This window comes from Vanessa cardui, chromosome 25 (genome assembly GCF_905220365.1).
Source record: "Vanessa cardui chromosome 25, ilVanCard2.1, whole genome shotgun sequence".
NCBI lineage: Eukaryota > Metazoa > Arthropoda > Insecta > Lepidoptera > Nymphalidae > Vanessa > Vanessa cardui.
The window spans coordinates 2,216,787-2,233,367 of record NC_061147.1 but is presented as its reverse complement, the minus strand read 5'-3'; the positions used below and the strand labels follow the sequence as shown (position 1 = coordinate 2,233,367).

The 16,581-nt window shown below is 33.9% G+C and overlaps 2 protein-coding genes across 2 annotated transcripts; both read right to left on the bottom strand.

Annotated features, from left to right (window-relative positions):
- Window positions 1–627: 627 nt before the first annotated feature.
- Window positions 628–7,047, bottom strand: LOC124540476 (vitellogenin-like). The gene is made up of 7 exons (XM_047118080.1): window positions 7,017–7,047; window positions 4,276–6,484; window positions 3,959–4,172; window positions 2,844–3,834; window positions 1,855–2,739; window positions 1,582–1,759; window positions 628–1,498 (listed from the first exon to the last, which is right to left on the bottom strand). The coding sequence occupies exons 1-7, from the start codon at window positions 7,045–7,047 to the stop codon at window positions 676–678; spliced, it is 5,331 nt and encodes a 1,776-aa protein (XP_046974036.1). The 3' UTR covers window positions 628–675.
- Window positions 7,048–11,141: 4,094 nt separating this feature from the next.
- On the bottom strand, window positions 11,142–16,090 carry LOC124540544 (zinc finger protein 471-like). Its single transcript, XM_047118200.1, has 5 exons — window positions 15,014–16,090; window positions 14,096–14,194; window positions 12,651–12,769; window positions 12,029–12,190; window positions 11,142–11,375 (listed from the first exon to the last, which is right to left on the bottom strand). The coding sequence occupies exons 1-5, from the start codon at window positions 15,972–15,974 to the stop codon at window positions 11,142–11,144; spliced, it is 1,575 nt and encodes a 524-aa protein (XP_046974156.1). The 5' UTR covers window positions 15,975–16,090.
- Window positions 16,091–16,581: the final 491 nt, after the last annotated feature.

Sequence of the window (16,581 nt, the reverse complement as noted above, 5' to 3'; positions counted from 1 at the left end):
TACAGTATTAGCTTTTGGGCTTTAGTATCTATGAAATTAATCTGACTTTTCTGATTAAGCACACATCCGCATAAAATCGTTTCTTGTAATACATTTTATTATTGGTAAAAAAATATGAAGAATTAAAAAATAAGTGATAATTTCAATAATTAAGTAAGTAATTATTATAACAAAGTAGTATTTCTATATCAATTTATTATTAATATTTATATAAAAAAAATTGTGATAATTTCAATAATTATGTTAATAATTACTAGAGTAAATTGTTATGTATTAATATTGTTATGCTTTATTTTATCATATTTTTGTAAGTATGTATTAAAAAAATGTTGTCTTCAGTAATGTAAGTCAGAAAATTAAAAAAAAAACACATAGTAATTCATATTGCTATTTAATCATTTATTAGCATTTTTTTTTGTTATTTTTTAACATTGCTTCTTATTTCTATTCTAATCTTATAATAATACTATAAGAAATAATCAAATAATAGATACATAAAGATATACATATTATTACAAATAATATACCTAATTTTTGTTCATAGATATATACAATACCGCCAAATTAACAATATAGATACTATATCAATAAATACGTAGGTAATGTATGTATACTTTGTCCATTTTTCAAGCCATTTTGTCTAGAATCAAGTTAAAGTAATGTTCGAATTTTAATTTAAGCCTTGCAAGATCCAGGAACTCTGTATTGAGTTATCTGAGGAACACCATTGACTCTTGGGTTCTGACCTTGACGGATTTGGTCCCTGTAGGCACGGAATTGCTGATCAAGCTTGGACTGGCAAACAACTTGAGCTGCTTGAACATTGTAATCATCACCAGTGCAGTGTGATTGGCAGGCGGGTAAGGAGGACGTTGTTATACAGATCTCACCATGGTTCTCATAATACTGGACTTGGGGCCTCAACTGACAAGGCTCCTTGTTCTTTAGATAGTTCCTCGCTCTGTAAATTATTTGAGAACCCCACTCCTCGTTTGACGTTAAACGCATGTTTCTCTGCCATTCTTCATCGGAACGTAGAATGGTGGTATATTTTTGTTTCGGCTGGTAAGCGATTTTCTTAGCTTGAGCATTTAATTCCTTCTCTTTAGGATCGCTATCTGCTTCAATCAGGGCATAAGAAGCTGCGTAGTATTCTGGCTGGTCAATTAAACCATTTGGTGACAGATAATCATCACGAGCCTCTCCGTTCATGTACCCACAGATACCTCTGTTGCTGTCGCGGTTACTGTTTGCAAGTACCACAAGTCTCGAACCATCGAACATTATCCGGAGATAGTTAACGCTAATCTTCATTATTAAAACACCATTTTCCTCAGTGAAGTATTCCAAGACTGGAATTTCATCAACGTCATCCCAATAAACGGTTTCTTCTCCCTCGGATATCTTCTGAGCATTTGTCTTCACCTGCACAATGTAGTTCTTTTGGCCTGCTGGAACTGGTTTCACTTCAACTTCTAAGTCTTTGCCGCTGCGAGATCTGTTGGATAGAATTGTGTAAGGTTAACAAATGAATCATATTTTAGTACGATTGAATTTGTTAAAGTAGTAACGATACGGTACCTGTAAGAGATGTACATTTCTTGCTTATTTTCGCTGGGCCGCCTTGCCAAGACCACCAATTTCTCGTTTCTGTCTTGCCTGTTATCCAGTAGCACTACGTGCCAAGAACGAGTCAATGTGTAGTCATAACTACGGTCACTGAAAGTCTTCACTTTGTTACCATCGACGCTGCAGTATGCTGTAAAGTGATTAAGTAGATTAGTTTTTCGATTATATTCTTAGTGATTTCTAAGTAAATATAGAAATGTTATAGTAGGATTAATATATACTCACGTTGGTATTGATGTTTGCTGTAATGATTAAGTACACGCTCGTAGGAGAAGATTGGCTTATAAATGGACAAAGCTCCAGGAGCAGCCATATGAAGAGGTACGTTTCTAAGACGAATTTCACCTTGGCGAGAATTCAAAGCAAAGTTCCATGTGTGCGATAAGAAACAAGCGTCTGCAGTCACATCAATTTTACCCTCAGGATTTACCTTCTGAGGATTCATTTCTAATTGCCACATACTGAAACGTTCAGCAATTCTGAACACTTGGTAGAAGAAATTTCTAGAGACTGGATTGATGTCTTTGTAAGTGATAGCAAGCTTGAGGCTGTTGGGAGCTTGAGCCATTACAATCGCCTCGTGACAACTCTGTTGATAGTTGTTACCATTTTCAATATCACGTTTACATTCTTTACCCAGAGGGTGGTTTTGTAGTTCTTCGGTGTATTTCTTTGATCTTTCAGCAGTGCCCTTAATGTGGATGTTTTCTTTTTGGTTATAACGAATGTCCGATTCAATGTCCATTTTTAGTTCATTATTAAGAGCTTCTAGGAAGTTCATTGGAGCTATCGAAGATGGCTTAGTAATGACGGTAAGAACATTAACGTGGCCAGGTCCATATTGGTCTGAATTTCTGCCGATGAAAACGCCTAATTGTGTCTTAGGATCAACATCACTGTACCCAACGGCGACAGTTGCGGCATATTCAAATTTTTCTGGAGACTCAAATTGAGCGCTAAGATCCAATACGCGAGCCTTTGCTGATTTGATTCCTGAGATAACTCGTTTCACTAACTCTTCTCGTCGCGATGGACTGTTAGGGGTTGCATCATTGATATCTAATGCAACTGGTTCCATCTGAACACTGTTCTTTTGGTTGTAAAGAACATCTGTAAAAATATGGATAAAATTGTAAATAAATACTTAACCAAATATTATTTGTTATTATTATTCAAAGAGTTTATTTATATAAGTAAATGACAAAAATTCTTACCATAAACCGCCGTAAAGGTAACCGCTTTACTCTTAGCCTGCTTGCCGAGGTACTTTAAGTTGAAATGAGTTTGAGCGTTATCTTTTTGTTTGAATAAGTTATATATGTTAGAGAGATAATAGTTGGCACTAAAGAAGCTTCCAATGTTTCTGTAGTCCTTGGAGTAAGAATACCCTTGAATTTGGAATGGTGATCCGATTTGCTGACCAAATTTGTAATCAATTGCCCATACTTTGTTAGGTCTCGTGATAACTTTTGTGGTAGGGTCCTGCGACACGGTTACCAAGCTGTCTTTCTTCTGGTTAGCGGTGTATGGCCATACACTGTAGTGAACAATTGTAGTATCTTGTTCTGGTTCCCTGGGTGCCAGCCTCCATTTCAATTCTCCATACTTAAGCTCCAAATGACTCTTAATAGGAATGTTTAATTGGAATTTTTGTACCAAGCCCACACTAGGATATTGGTTTGATAGAGGGTCAAGGAAACCAACAGATCCATCTTGGTTTACAGCATAAGTGACTACGATGTCTTTGTCCAGGGACATTTCAAATTTGTAATGATCTCCATCCACGAGGTTGTACTTTCCAGTGCTACTTGTTTGGATATGGACTAGGGTGGGTTCCTTGTACTTGAAGATGAAAGGAACACCAGCAGCTACGGGGAACATCACTGACACTTGGTTCATGTTTACGACTTTTGTGTAGTGACGGGTAATACCATTAGGTAAGTTTGATAAATATTCGCCAAATCGGACACCGAAGTCTTTAATATCATTTTGCGTGAAGGCGAAGAATCGTTGTTGGTTCATGAAGTCCAAATAGAGTGACGCTTCCAAGAGCGCATCGTCATCATTTTCAATGTTTAGAATTTCCGCTATCTTTTGGGCTGAATACTTGTGTGTTTTAGGATCGCGGCTTTGTTGAGTTCTCTCATAGAATTCGTTTAAGAAAAAGTTAGCCGTCTTCTGTCTATTAGAAGTAGAGACATACCACTGCAAGAAATATTAAAATTCTTAATTTCATAATATAAAAAACACTGGTCGTGAGGTTTGAGTATTTTTTTTTACTTGATCTATTTATAATGAATAATGGTTTTTCTACAGTGAAAACACTTACCGTTGATTCCTCATCCCAACCTCTTATTCTGTTTCTCCACGAATATTGGTAGGTCTTAGGCAGTAAAGTAGTTTTGCTGCCAATTATTGATTGAACACCCATAATGTCGTACTCATTGTCTTTGTTAGCGTATTGCATGAATTTGTGTTTTGAGTCTTGCATGCCGAAGTTTTCATCTGTTACCATATCTTTCACAGCTGCAGCTGTCGTTGCTCTAAAATATAAATATTTGTTTAAGTCATATTTTAAATAATGAAAATAATTCTGTTTGTTGTTACTGTTGTTTACATTTATAACTCAAAATAATTTATACTTACAGGTCAGAGAAGTAGGGATGTTTAAGTTCAGCAGCCGATAGAATCGCAGACTTAAGGGCAGCACGTACATGCTTGCTTGGATCTTCCTTAGTCATTTGTGCCATTACTTGCATCATGGCGTTGGATGGACGAGTCATGAAAATATTTTGGATAGCGGCTACTCTTACTTCATGAGGTTCAGCAGTATTTCTTAAAATACTGAACAATACAGTCCGCACATGGCTATCCCTTTGTCTAGCTAAAACTCGAAGGTTTTCAACAATCTGCGTTCTTAGATACGTCGATACTTTAATTGTACCTTCGAGGTATGGCGCGTAGACATCCAAGATAGCACGGTGACCGAGGTTACCAATAGCTTTAACGTAAACTTGCGATTTGTGACTGTCACCTTGTTCAACAGCGAGTTTCAATGCTGCGCTAAGACGGGGAAGTACTTCATCTACAACGAAGCTGTCGTGTTTACGTGCCATACGACCGTACATGTGAGAGGGATAGTAGCGGTGAGAAGTTTCGTTGTTCACTTGTCCCATGTTAATGAATTTGGTGGCGGCAATTAAGGCTGTGCTGTTGAGGTAGGTCTGTTGGATCACTTCTGGGCTCATAGCAAGTTCAAAGAACTGAGTCATTGTTTCTTTGGTTGGGTAACGCAGAGATCTAGCGAGAACAGCAACCACTTCAGCTGCTTCTTCTCCTTCGATTTTTTTGTTTTCAATCCAGGTTTTGATTTGCTGGAAAGCTGGAGATGTGCCAGCTTGTGTCACTGCATCTCTGTAGATCATCCACATGTCTAATTTAATATTATCATTGCTAGACTTGGCGATTTCAATGCTGCGACTTGTTTGACTGAGTTGACCGTAGCTCATGGAAGCAATAACGCGAACCAGGATGTTGAATTTGGACAGGAAATCAGATTTTGGCATGTTGTTAGGGTTCTGTAACAGTTGAGCAATCTCCTGTACAAGTTTCTGGGCGTTCATTGGGTTTTGTTTCTTGTCACCATGAGGCTGAGGGTTCATGTACATAGCTGCATATGCGGGTTCATTGATTTTAGGAATGTCGTCATTAACGTAGGCCGAAGCGGATTCGCTTGAACTTGAGGAACCTGACATATCCTTGCGATTTTTAACAATCAATTTGTTGATAGATACAACCGTTTTCGGCTTCGCTGAGCGACGACTACGGGAGAATTTGTTACTGCTTAGCTGCTCAGACGATTCATGGGATGACGAAGAAGATGAACTGTCCTCATTTATTTGTCTTGGTTTTGAGTTCATAGAGTACAGAAGACTGGGTATTTCACGGTTACCTTCAGATAGCGGCCACTCAGCCTCTGAGTCTTGTTCGTATGAAACCAATTGGAAACTGACTTTACTGTGTACTTCAGCTTTTTGTTTGCCAAACAGATGAGGGTGCACGTTAACGGTGCTGGTTGTCTCGGCCTTATAGATGGGACCATTTTTACCAACAAGTATTCTCGAAACTGTAGCTCGGTTTATGAACTGTTCTTTCCTGGGTTTGTGTGCCGTACCGGTCCACTCAGCGCCTTCAGGTACACCAAAGTGATAATCAATTCTGTGATGGCAGTGACCATAGTTTTTACTTTTTGTGATTTCAATAGGATCTTCCTCGGAGGTAAATGCTGGCAGTTCACGTCTCCATTCAGGAGGAGCTGGGGATGCGGTGTAGAGAGTCTCGCAATCGCCAGTGACATCAGTCTCCATTTTCCTGAACAAGCCCTGTTGACTTTCCTTGTCATACGTGTCATGGGAACTATGAACATTACGGTAGGTAGATAAATCTACTTGAAGAGCACCTATAAGACCCTTCAATAAATTCTCTTGAGCAAGGGAAACTGAAGATGGCAGACTAAGCGAGAGCACTCTACCACCAACATAATAGATTTCGAAAGGCTTGTCAAAGTTTGGAACAGGCTGGTACTTGAGATCTTCAGGCATTGGTTCATGGCGGTTCAGCTCTTGATGAACTTGAGCATTTTGCGCATTTTCCAATTTAGCCTGAAGATGGCCAGGAGCCCTTACGCGAACAGTAAAGCGGGCTTTGAACGAGTTTCCAGTACTAGCGCCTTCCATTTGGTATGCCAGGGTATGTGTTTCGACGTCATAGCGGTATAGTTTGCCGGCTTCCCAGAGCCATTGAGATGTTTCTACTTCATTGTTTTGTTTGGTGAGGCGGCCCGAAGACACGGCCACTAGAAAAAAAGATAGTCGGGTTTAATTCTTGAACTTGAACAAACTTTAGTTTGTCAAGGGGAAGTTATAACCTACAGTAAATAATACAATAATAGCATTAGTAAGAGAAAAACATAAAAATATCTTGTTATTTCTATCTATTCAAAAAAAATTCAAAATAAACTTTATTCAAGTAGCCTTTTACAAGCACTTTTGAATCGTCATTTAACAATTACGTGAAGCTACAACCGGTTCGGAAAGTAGATTCTACCGAGAAGAACCGGCAAGAAACTCAGTAGTTACACTTTTTCAAAATAAAAAAAATACAGTCATATTAGTTCAATATATTTATAAATGTATGTAATATATCCTAAGTTGAAGTCAAAAGGTAGTAATTCCACGCTTTTTTATCATTTAAAAAAAACGATTCCTAAAATTTATCTTTTAACAGTGAATTATAAGGATTTGTATAAAACAATTTTTCTCGCTCATATATAAACATTTATAATTTAAAAAACTTCTAAGTTAAAATTATTTGTAAATCAAACTCACCAATAAGGGCCGCTAGGACCCAGATCTTCATATTGACGAACAAACCAATCCAAGCCAAGGTGTTCACTATTGATAGAGAAGATCACTTCTGCTCCCTGAATATTTCCCAGTACCTTATATATTTCTAATTTACGCGTGTAAGTTCTGACCCTTGATTGTTTAAGAGATAGTTACAATGTATTTTCATGTCATTGGCCAGTGATAGCAGTATTTATTGATGACGAATTAAATAAGACTTGATCCTTTAAGGTCAACTTTGTCTGCAGACGTATGAATTTTTATTGTTTATAACGCTTTGTGTCATAAAAAGTGCCAAATTATTTACAGATATAATGATAAATTGCAATTGAACTACCTTGAATAATTATTATATTAATAATATAATACTTAGTTGCTTACTACTGTCTGTTGACCAGTATACATGCATTGTCTGTTGACCAGTATACATATTCACGTTCGAAAATTAGACAATACAAATAGATATATATCTATTTGTATTGTCTAATGACTGAAAAAACTTTGTGTACAAAAACACTCCGTAGTATATCTAGTAGCAGCAGAATATTTTAATTTAATTAAATATCATGACTTTTTTATTTATATCATTGTAAGATGTATATTGCGATGCGGACCCAAAATTCCGTACAGCTTTCAAGTATTATTTTCTATGTTGTTTCGTTTAGATAATTGCGGCATTTAAGGCAAGCGTAGTGCACAAGGAAAATTTTAAAACTTACTAGCTATAGCCAACGCTGTGCCCTCCAATCGTACGTTCAAGGGGCGAATTAAAAAAAAGTCGAGCATACGTCCTTCCGCGGGACTTGGATTACCCACAACCAAATTTCACCGATGAACTAGATGAATCTAGATGAACAGTTCAAATATAGATAATATAATTTATAACACGGTAGATTACTTTCTTATATTTCGTTACAATTTATTTATTGCACATTGCTTATAATCTTAGTCGGAACTAAATTTACACTTTAGAGCCTCAGTGTTAATTTTTGGTGATGACTATTTAACATCTATAAATCATTAAATACATTTCTGTATAATTTAACTCCATAACTACTACATTGATTTCAGTTTCACCTAATACTTAATATTTTATTTCTACATTTCGATTTTATTATACGAGTATACATATATTTCCCATAATTCAATGAAAGGTTTATTTATTAAAGTTTATTGCTAAATGTTTTAGAATTCATTTATTATAACAACATCATAACTAAGTGTTATTGTCAGTAACAGTCTGTAAGTCTCACGTCAAATATATACATACATTTATACATATCAACATTGCTAGCTAGTAGAAAGCCGAAAAATGTACAAAAAATAACTCGACAAAATTAAATTAAACGAAAATAAAATTACTAGGAATATTAATTGCTACTTCATCAGTGCTACATCATCAGTTCTGGGGTCAAAGATGTAACGCCTGTTCATTCGAGATGTAATTAGTATTTAATATTATAGTTAAGTTATGTGTCACAATTAAATAGTATAGTTGCAGTATAGTTTAATGCACTTTGATAGTTTCAGTTTTGACGATTTAACATAAAAAATATCAAAACTCATAACTTTTTTATCAAAATCTAAATATACCTTATTCAAGAAGGCTTTTACATGCACTTTTGAATTGTCATTTAACAACTTTTTTAAGTGAAGCTACATTCGGTTCGGAAAATAGGTTCCATCGAGAGGAACCGCCATGAAAATCAGTAGTTACAATTTTTCACCATTTAAAAATACAGTTGTTTTACTAAAGTTCCTCCTAAATTTTGTGAAGTTTTGGAGCAATTTTTTTTACGAATCTCCAAAAAGTACCTATTGAGTGAAATGAGTTATAATTACACACTTGGCAGATTTTCATTCTAAGCATGTAGATTCCCCATGACTATTCTCCTTCTCCTCCAAACACAAGATTCTTGAAAGTCGAGCATGTGAGAATTGGCCACATGCCTTGTCGGCTATTAATGTATTCCTAATGAACATTCAAAGAAATTGGATGGGAAATTTGGCATAAAAAGAAAAACAAAGTCTTATAGGTAATAAAAATATTTTATTTAAAAACTGATCAATAAAGTTGACAGCTGCTGTCTTATAGTAACTTAGAATTAGAATAAAAACTTAGTGAGCAAAAGTGGAGATCTTACGTGGAAATGATCTTATAAAATACACTAACAAAGAGATTCTTTGGAAAGCATCCAATATTTGTACATTTATCCGTTCTATGGCTGAACTTCACTTGACATAGTGTTTTTGTCTTTATTAATCGTCCAAACGCGACAATATGCAAATCATGTATTTCCTTATTTTTACACAAATAAGACAAATATATATTTACATATATCGTCTTGCATTTTTTCAAGACAATGAGTTAAGTTGAGCGTCCAAAACATATCACACTCTTGTTTGCAAAGTTTTGTAAATGAGCAAATATTTTGGCGTATTTGATTCATTTGCAAGTTTGGTCCATATGTGTAATATTCGCAAACACTCCAAACATTCGATAGAATAGATCGACAACACCAGCCAAGTGAAGTACCGTCATTAATTATACTACACCTTTACATCATAAAAATACAAACATTTTTTAAAAATAATTACGCATAAGATTATGATCTGATCTAGTTACTTGATAGCCAAGTGTCTAATCCACTCTATTTATGAGTGGCACTTTGAATCTTAAGATGACCAATTGATAAAAATTGAAACCAATTTTCGTTGAAACCCATTCTTTTGACACTCATCATTCACCATACAAAAAATCCTAACAGACTTTTTGAATACATCAGAAATCTTACATAATCTTTTTACGTTCGTAGTGTCTCAGAAGCAATTAATTTAAAAAAAAATGGTTCTAAATTTTGGATTCCTTAAAGGCCAATTCAGTCAGTTGGAAATAGTTGCAAGTTCCAAATAGGACGCTGCCTTCATGGAATTTTACCATAGCGTGCAATGTAGAAAGTTACTATCTTCTTGGAATTTTATTGCGGTAATATAGAAATAAACTAATACATAATTATTTGAATCAGGAGAGCTGATTAACCTTATATTAATAGCTTAATTACCTACTTATATCGATAGTTTGTTTACTTAACTAATTGAGCAAAAATAGGTGTTATTGGAAGAACGTCTATAATTTATTACATCTATTAATACAACTTATTAAACACATGTCTTTTATATGTGTTAAACACAAGAAATATATATGTAAAATATTATAAAAATATATAAGTCAAAATCCAGATGCAAAATAAATTAACTTTATAAACAAATCATTCAATATTGCTTGTCGCAAATATATGGGCTTGAACAGCTATACAAGCTATAGTACGACACAACTTAGATGTAGCATCGTAAAATGCAATGAAACCGAATATTGCCGATTCAAACAACCCATAAAAACAGCTCCCTATCGCGCCATTCGACGCTATTCGTCGCTATAGATTCTCGCGTCAGATCAACCATGTCGACGTGTCAAATTGACGAATATATTAGGTCATATGATATTAAAGTTATTTCGTTGTGTAAAGATCATATTCATATAAGAAATAAATATTGATAATTTGAAATAGCGTACATAATTCGGCTGTGATCGGTTTTACGAATTTTGCCGATGCCAAATCTAAGTTGTGTCGTATTATATACTCCATTCTAGATTCGTTCAGCCATTTTTGGCGTGATTGAGCAAAAGCTCTTAGCTAGCTAATATCCACACAATAAATTACGATGGGTAAATTTGGCAGAGACAATATCCAGCTCTGGAGAACGACCGTTAATTTTCATTAAAAAATTCTGATTGTTTTATAATGTTATTTGTTTGCAACTGGTGTTATCTTAACCTAATATTATTTGGTCCCGTAACCTAAGCAGCATGATGTGTTAGACACAACCTTGCTTTTAACGATTAATAAAAATTAAGCTATTTGAGCTTTCAGTTTCAACCCAGTCTTTAATTGAGCTTGATTTTATAATTTTACATACTATCATAATTTACAATTATTATCTAAGGTAGAAGGAAATTTCTTTGGTCACTATGCCATATTTGCCCACTATGGTCTTCACCAACAATGTATCCAATATTTTTTGCGTTACATCAAACATCAAAAAAGTCTACAGCTTTTGCAATCTTGGTACAGTTAACTTATCTCTAATACATCTCAATGTTGTCAACTTCGCTGGAGAGCTTGGTACTAGCTGTTCCTCCGCCCGTCGGATCGGTCTGGGCGGCGGTGCGCATGTGCGTGGAACTTGAGTGATGTGAGGGTGTGATTTAACGTGCTTCCTCAATGATGAAGGGTCGGTGTAGCGCTTACCACAACCAGCCGCGCCACAAGCATAGGGTCTCTGAAGAAAGAAAAAGATTTTTATCATTTCTGTAATTTTTGATTTCTTTGCAAAGACAAAAATCCAACGCGTCACAACGACTTAATTTATATGGAAATACTGTATTTATAATGATTTTGTCATTTTACGGTTGAAGTAGAGGGTAAGACTTATAGCATCACAAGCGATTTGTACCTATTTGAAATATTAATAAACTTGAATAATATTCAAAAAAATTTGAAACTCAAAATTTAAATCCAAGGTATAGACCAACATTTCAAAAAAAAAAATGTTCATAATTGGTACTTTTGTATCGGATTTTGAATATCTTATAGAGACCTATTGTGTCTATAAACGTAATAATTTTTCGACGAATAACCTAAAAATTTAACCGACTTAGCCCAGGGTTAGAACTAGGATTTACGGTCTTGTATTTAAACATTGTTTAAATAGAAGCTGATGGCAGATGTTTTATGTACTCTCAGATAGAACATGCTTGCGTGCTTGATCTTTTCCCTCGTGTCTTAAAGATGCCCAAGAAACACAGTCACCAATAGAATATTAAACATTTATATATGAGAAGATTTTTTTCTCTAAAAATCTTAACGTCCGTAAAGTCACACCACACTGTAGTATCTAGGAACAAAATAAATCAATACTAAAAACACACTTACAGCGTTAAAATGTGTTCGTTGGTGCTTTGCCCTATCTGATGAGTTGGAGAAGGCTTTCCTGCAGTGCGGCGCGGGACAGGCGTAGGGGCGCTCACCCGTGTGAGAGCGGACGTGGATCTTCAGGTTCTCCAAACGGGAGAAAGCCTTGCCACAGCCAGGGTGCTAGAATAATATCAAGAAGATTAATTTTGGTTATAATTTGTACGGTCCTTATGTAAACTGAGTTATTAAAAATTCTTTAAATAGTTGATCACAATGTGTGCATGAGATGAAACCATAAAGATTTCAAGGTTTATTATTATGGTATTCGTTTTGGTACAGTCATCTATCGTTAGTTGGAGTTCACCACCATTTATTAGGAAATCTCTATCGCACTATAATATATACATATGTCTCTCAGATTGAACTTGGTAAATTGAGGTAAATTAAAAAAGACTTTTAGTAAAAGGTGATGACAATCGTAAATATTTAATGAATAGAGAAAACCCGTATATTAGACTAAATTTATTTCGTTATTAACTGACTTAAAAAAGGACGATGTTCTAAATTCGAATGTATTTTTTTATGATAGACCAGAAATTATGACTAAAAAAGAATAAATGAAATGAGTAATACAACTAACATGACATCTATTCGGCTTGTGTCCGGAGTGCACACGCATGTGTATGAGGAGCTTGTAGCGCGCGTTGAAGGGGCGTCTTGCGCGCGCGCAGTCCCGCCATAGGCAGCTGAATTCGTCACCTGAAAATTTTTCTTTTATTACATATCGAACCACAATACAACGTTACATATTAAAAGCATTTTTTTCGGGGTTAGAATTATGATATTGGAATTTCCAAGATCTAATCAAAGCATCTTAAAATCGTCATAATCCATACAGAATTGTTCGTTTAAATTATTATTATTACATTAATAAAATGTAAGTATTTATGATAAAAAAATGAATCGTCACCCACCCCATAGAAAAGAATAGTAACGAAATGATACTCCCAGTCTCCATTCCTAGCACAACCTTTAATCTTAAGTTTCGGCCCCTTCAGACCCTTTAAGCAATTATTAAACACGAATATTGATGATTCCTTAAAATTAATAATTGCTAGTATTAATTTTGTATTCCAACTCTTTATAACTTTTAAATCATTATGTTACAGGATTAAGATGTTGATGATGAAGCATGTCGAGAAGAACCAAAAATAAACGGAGCAGTTACTCTCTTTTTCAAATTACATTTACATTTTTAAATCGAAGATGTAATATCAAAGCTTCAATTCTTTTAAGTGTTACTCAGAGTCAATGGAATTTCAATATCAACGATAAAAAACTAATTCCATTTAAAGATATTATTCTTAGTAAGGTTGTGTCATCTAAATGTGCAATATGATTGTGTTGAGTGATTCATGACACTGAAGCATTGTGGTGATTTAAGAGGTCCTATTTTTGGAATCTTCCCGAGGTCTAGACTATATCGTCATTGGAATGGAAGTAATGCTGATGGGCCAATATACTACACTTATACTTTTTGGGAATTTGAATAACTTTTTTTTAAAGAGAATAAGATCGAAAGAAAATAGTTTTTATATTTCATTATTATTTTAATTTGCAAGATTTTGATCTGATATTATTTTTGAAAAAATAATAATATTATTTACCTTATTTTTTTAAACGAATATTTACTAGATAATTTTTGGTAAGAGTGTGATCATAATGATCACTATTACGATTAAATGTTTTCCTAATTTTATTATTTTTACCAGCTTCTATTTACTTTATTATTTGTGGTATAAATCATGTAATTATATTTAAAAACGTGTCTTTAATATAACTAGCTACACATTCTGATCTCACACGGAAAGAATAATAGAAAAAAATCGTTTCTAATTTTTTGTCTTAAAACCACTGAGGCAGTATTCCAAAGTTTCATCTCAATCAAATGACTAATAGCGAACGAATAAAATACTATTATTTATAAGTCAAAGAAAAAGCAGATTGGCGTAATTCAATATGGTTTCAAGAACACTTGATGTTTTGTCTCATGTTTACAAGATAATCTAAACATTTCGAACTTACCTTTGTATGTGTTGACGTGGGCCCTTTCAATGTGTTCCACAAGCGTGTTTTGATTCGGATATCTTTCAAAACAGTGCTCCCATAAACATACCCTTTCACCTAAAACATAAACAATGATAAATTGATTTATCCTTTACTTTACTTTAATGCTTCGGCGACTTTCAAAGTACGTGATATTATTATTTTTTTATTAAAATTTTCAGCAGATGCAAGGATTTCGTTTAAATAATTAAAAATAGTTACTGATTGATGTTTTACAGTTTTTTTTCGATTATAAAAGCGTTACATTTGTTCAATACTAATCGCGTTTGAATAGTTGGACGGATTCGTAGCCTACGAAGCGGACGGGCATTACTGTTACCAATTGTTTAAAATTCAAAACAATTCGTTATATAGTATTCGTAACGTATGTATATTCATTTTAAAATAACCTCTTACAAGCGCATTAATTATTATTCAAAAAGATTCTATTAAGTAAAAATTTACTATTAGCTTGGAATATAGATTTTACAGAAATAGAAAACTCACTTAGAAATTAACCGTCAAGAAACTTATGCCCATTATCATAATATAAATACGACATAACTTCAGTTTTTACAAATATTATAAAAAACTATGATGGACTAAATATAATATAACACGGGAAATTAAGCTGAAATTTTTCCTTAAAAATTAAATTATCAAACTTTTCATGAACTAAATTTTCATTTTCATTTATTCCGCTATCGACGCTATATGTATGTAAAAACTTGTCCAAGTATTTCTTCAAGTATTAAAATGAAGGTAAATTAAAAGTACATGAAAAATAAGTGAATCTTATTTTTACGCAAATGTTTCATGGAGTTGCATTCAAACTTGACCTTAAAAATTAATTGTTATCGCGTCCAATAAAAAAATTACTAACAATTCATTACTCACCTTGTACTTTTTCCTTCTCTGATCTTCTCTCATTTTCACTGACTCCCTTATTGTCAAAATTGGTAGCTTCATCTCTTTCGAATGTCAAACCGAAATCATCTAGATTTATAAAGAGCTCATCCTCATCAAAGTTCTCAGAGTTCTCATCATAGTACCCTGCACTTTGTACGTCGCTCTCTATGGAATCGCATATAGAAATTTTCCTGGTATTTCTATCAAAGTTGAATTCCGTACAACTTGTCGGTGTATCAGGTAAGGTGTATTTATTTTCGCTATCTAAATTGTACAGTATATTATTTGGGTAACTGTAGTGATCTAGACTGCTTATAACCTGTGTATTGTTAATTGCAGTTTGTGTCGTGTTTTCTTCATAAACATTTTGTTGTAGATTATATTCATCAGCATTATCTGAATTATTATAGCAATAACGCTTCGCAAATGCAGTCTCTATTGATGGCAATAAATTTTCATTACTTGTCTTTAAATAATCATCGTTAAATGCATCTGGCGTTAACCGACACGATTCCCCGTCCTCTCTACAAAGTTCGTCAATCAATGATTCATCATCAATATAATCGTTATTCGGTTCATAATTAGAATTAACTTTTTTATTCTCGTCGACTGAATCAGATTTAAAACTGCCATCATCAAATTCTATACTATCCAAATCCAATAAAACCTCTTTGATGTTTTGATCGGTTATATTATTCTCTATAACTTCGTCTACTATTTCGAAGTCAGTTTTATTATTATCTGTGTTATTCCAATTGTTTAATACTTCGAAATCGAAACTTTCCTCGACTCCATATTTAAAGCTATCATTTTTTTGTTTAGTCTTGCCATTTTCTAATTCTAAGTTAAACTGTGACATGTAGTACGCGTGTAGGTCTGTGACGTTGTCGTTTCTCTCTTGAAAAAGTTCATCGTCGTCATAGCAAGGTATGAGATCATAATCAGCCATGGTTTTAAGTTCATTCGCCTAATAAAGTTCAGTAACACTACAGAGGTGGATGTAATTGACATGTGGCGTACTCGGTTCGCCGCATATGGTTTGCTATTATTATAAAAATAAACTTTCTCCAAGCAACATCTCGCGTGGCCCGCGCATCTGCGAATTATAAAATTAATTACTATTGTTATTACGAATTTCGCAACACGTGTTCCTATTGGCCACCTTATATTGGAACCGAGGAAGTGTTTTTTTTTTCAGTGTCCGTAGTTTTATTATAAGCGTACATTACTTAGTTTTTTTTTATATATATAGATACTTTTTTGTTGTAAATTATATTTTTTAATCTACTTGACTATTTTGAAAGAAATATGTTTTTAATTTATCATATAAAAATCAGATTAATAAAAGTAAATTAAATTACTAAAAAAAATTAATTTATTAATTAACTAAAACTTATTTTTAACAACAAAAGTTAAAAAATGAAGAACTAAGTGAAATAGAATTTTTTTTTTCATTCAAATTAATTGCCCCCGATAATAGTTAACGACGAATACATTTTAAAACGTTTTTAAAAATGTTTTTATTTACCAATTATCGTATTACTTTCTTAAAAAAA

Coding starts and splice junctions, on each gene's coding strand:
- LOC124540544 (XM_047118200.1), bottom strand. CDS start 15,974: ATGGCTGATTATGATCTCATACCTTGCTATGACGACGATGAACTTTTT. Junction 14,195..15,013: donor AGAGAAGGAAAAAGTACAAG/GTGAGTAATGAA, acceptor TTTATGTTTTAG/GTGAAAGGGTATGTTTATGG. Junction 11,376..12,028: donor AACGAACACATTTTAACGCT/GTAAGTGTGTTT, acceptor TTCTTTCTTCAG/AGACCCTATGCTTGTGGCGC.
- LOC124540476 (XM_047118080.1), bottom strand. CDS start 7,047: ATGAAGATCTGGGTCCTAGCGGCCCTTATTG. Junction 4,173..4,275: donor CATCCCTACTTCTCTGACCT/GTAAGTATAAAT, acceptor TTTATATTTTAG/AGCAACGACAGCTGCAGCTG. Junction 1,760..1,854: donor CAGCAAACATCAATACCAAC/GTGAGTATATAT, acceptor ATCACTTTACAG/CATACTGCAGCGTCGATGGT.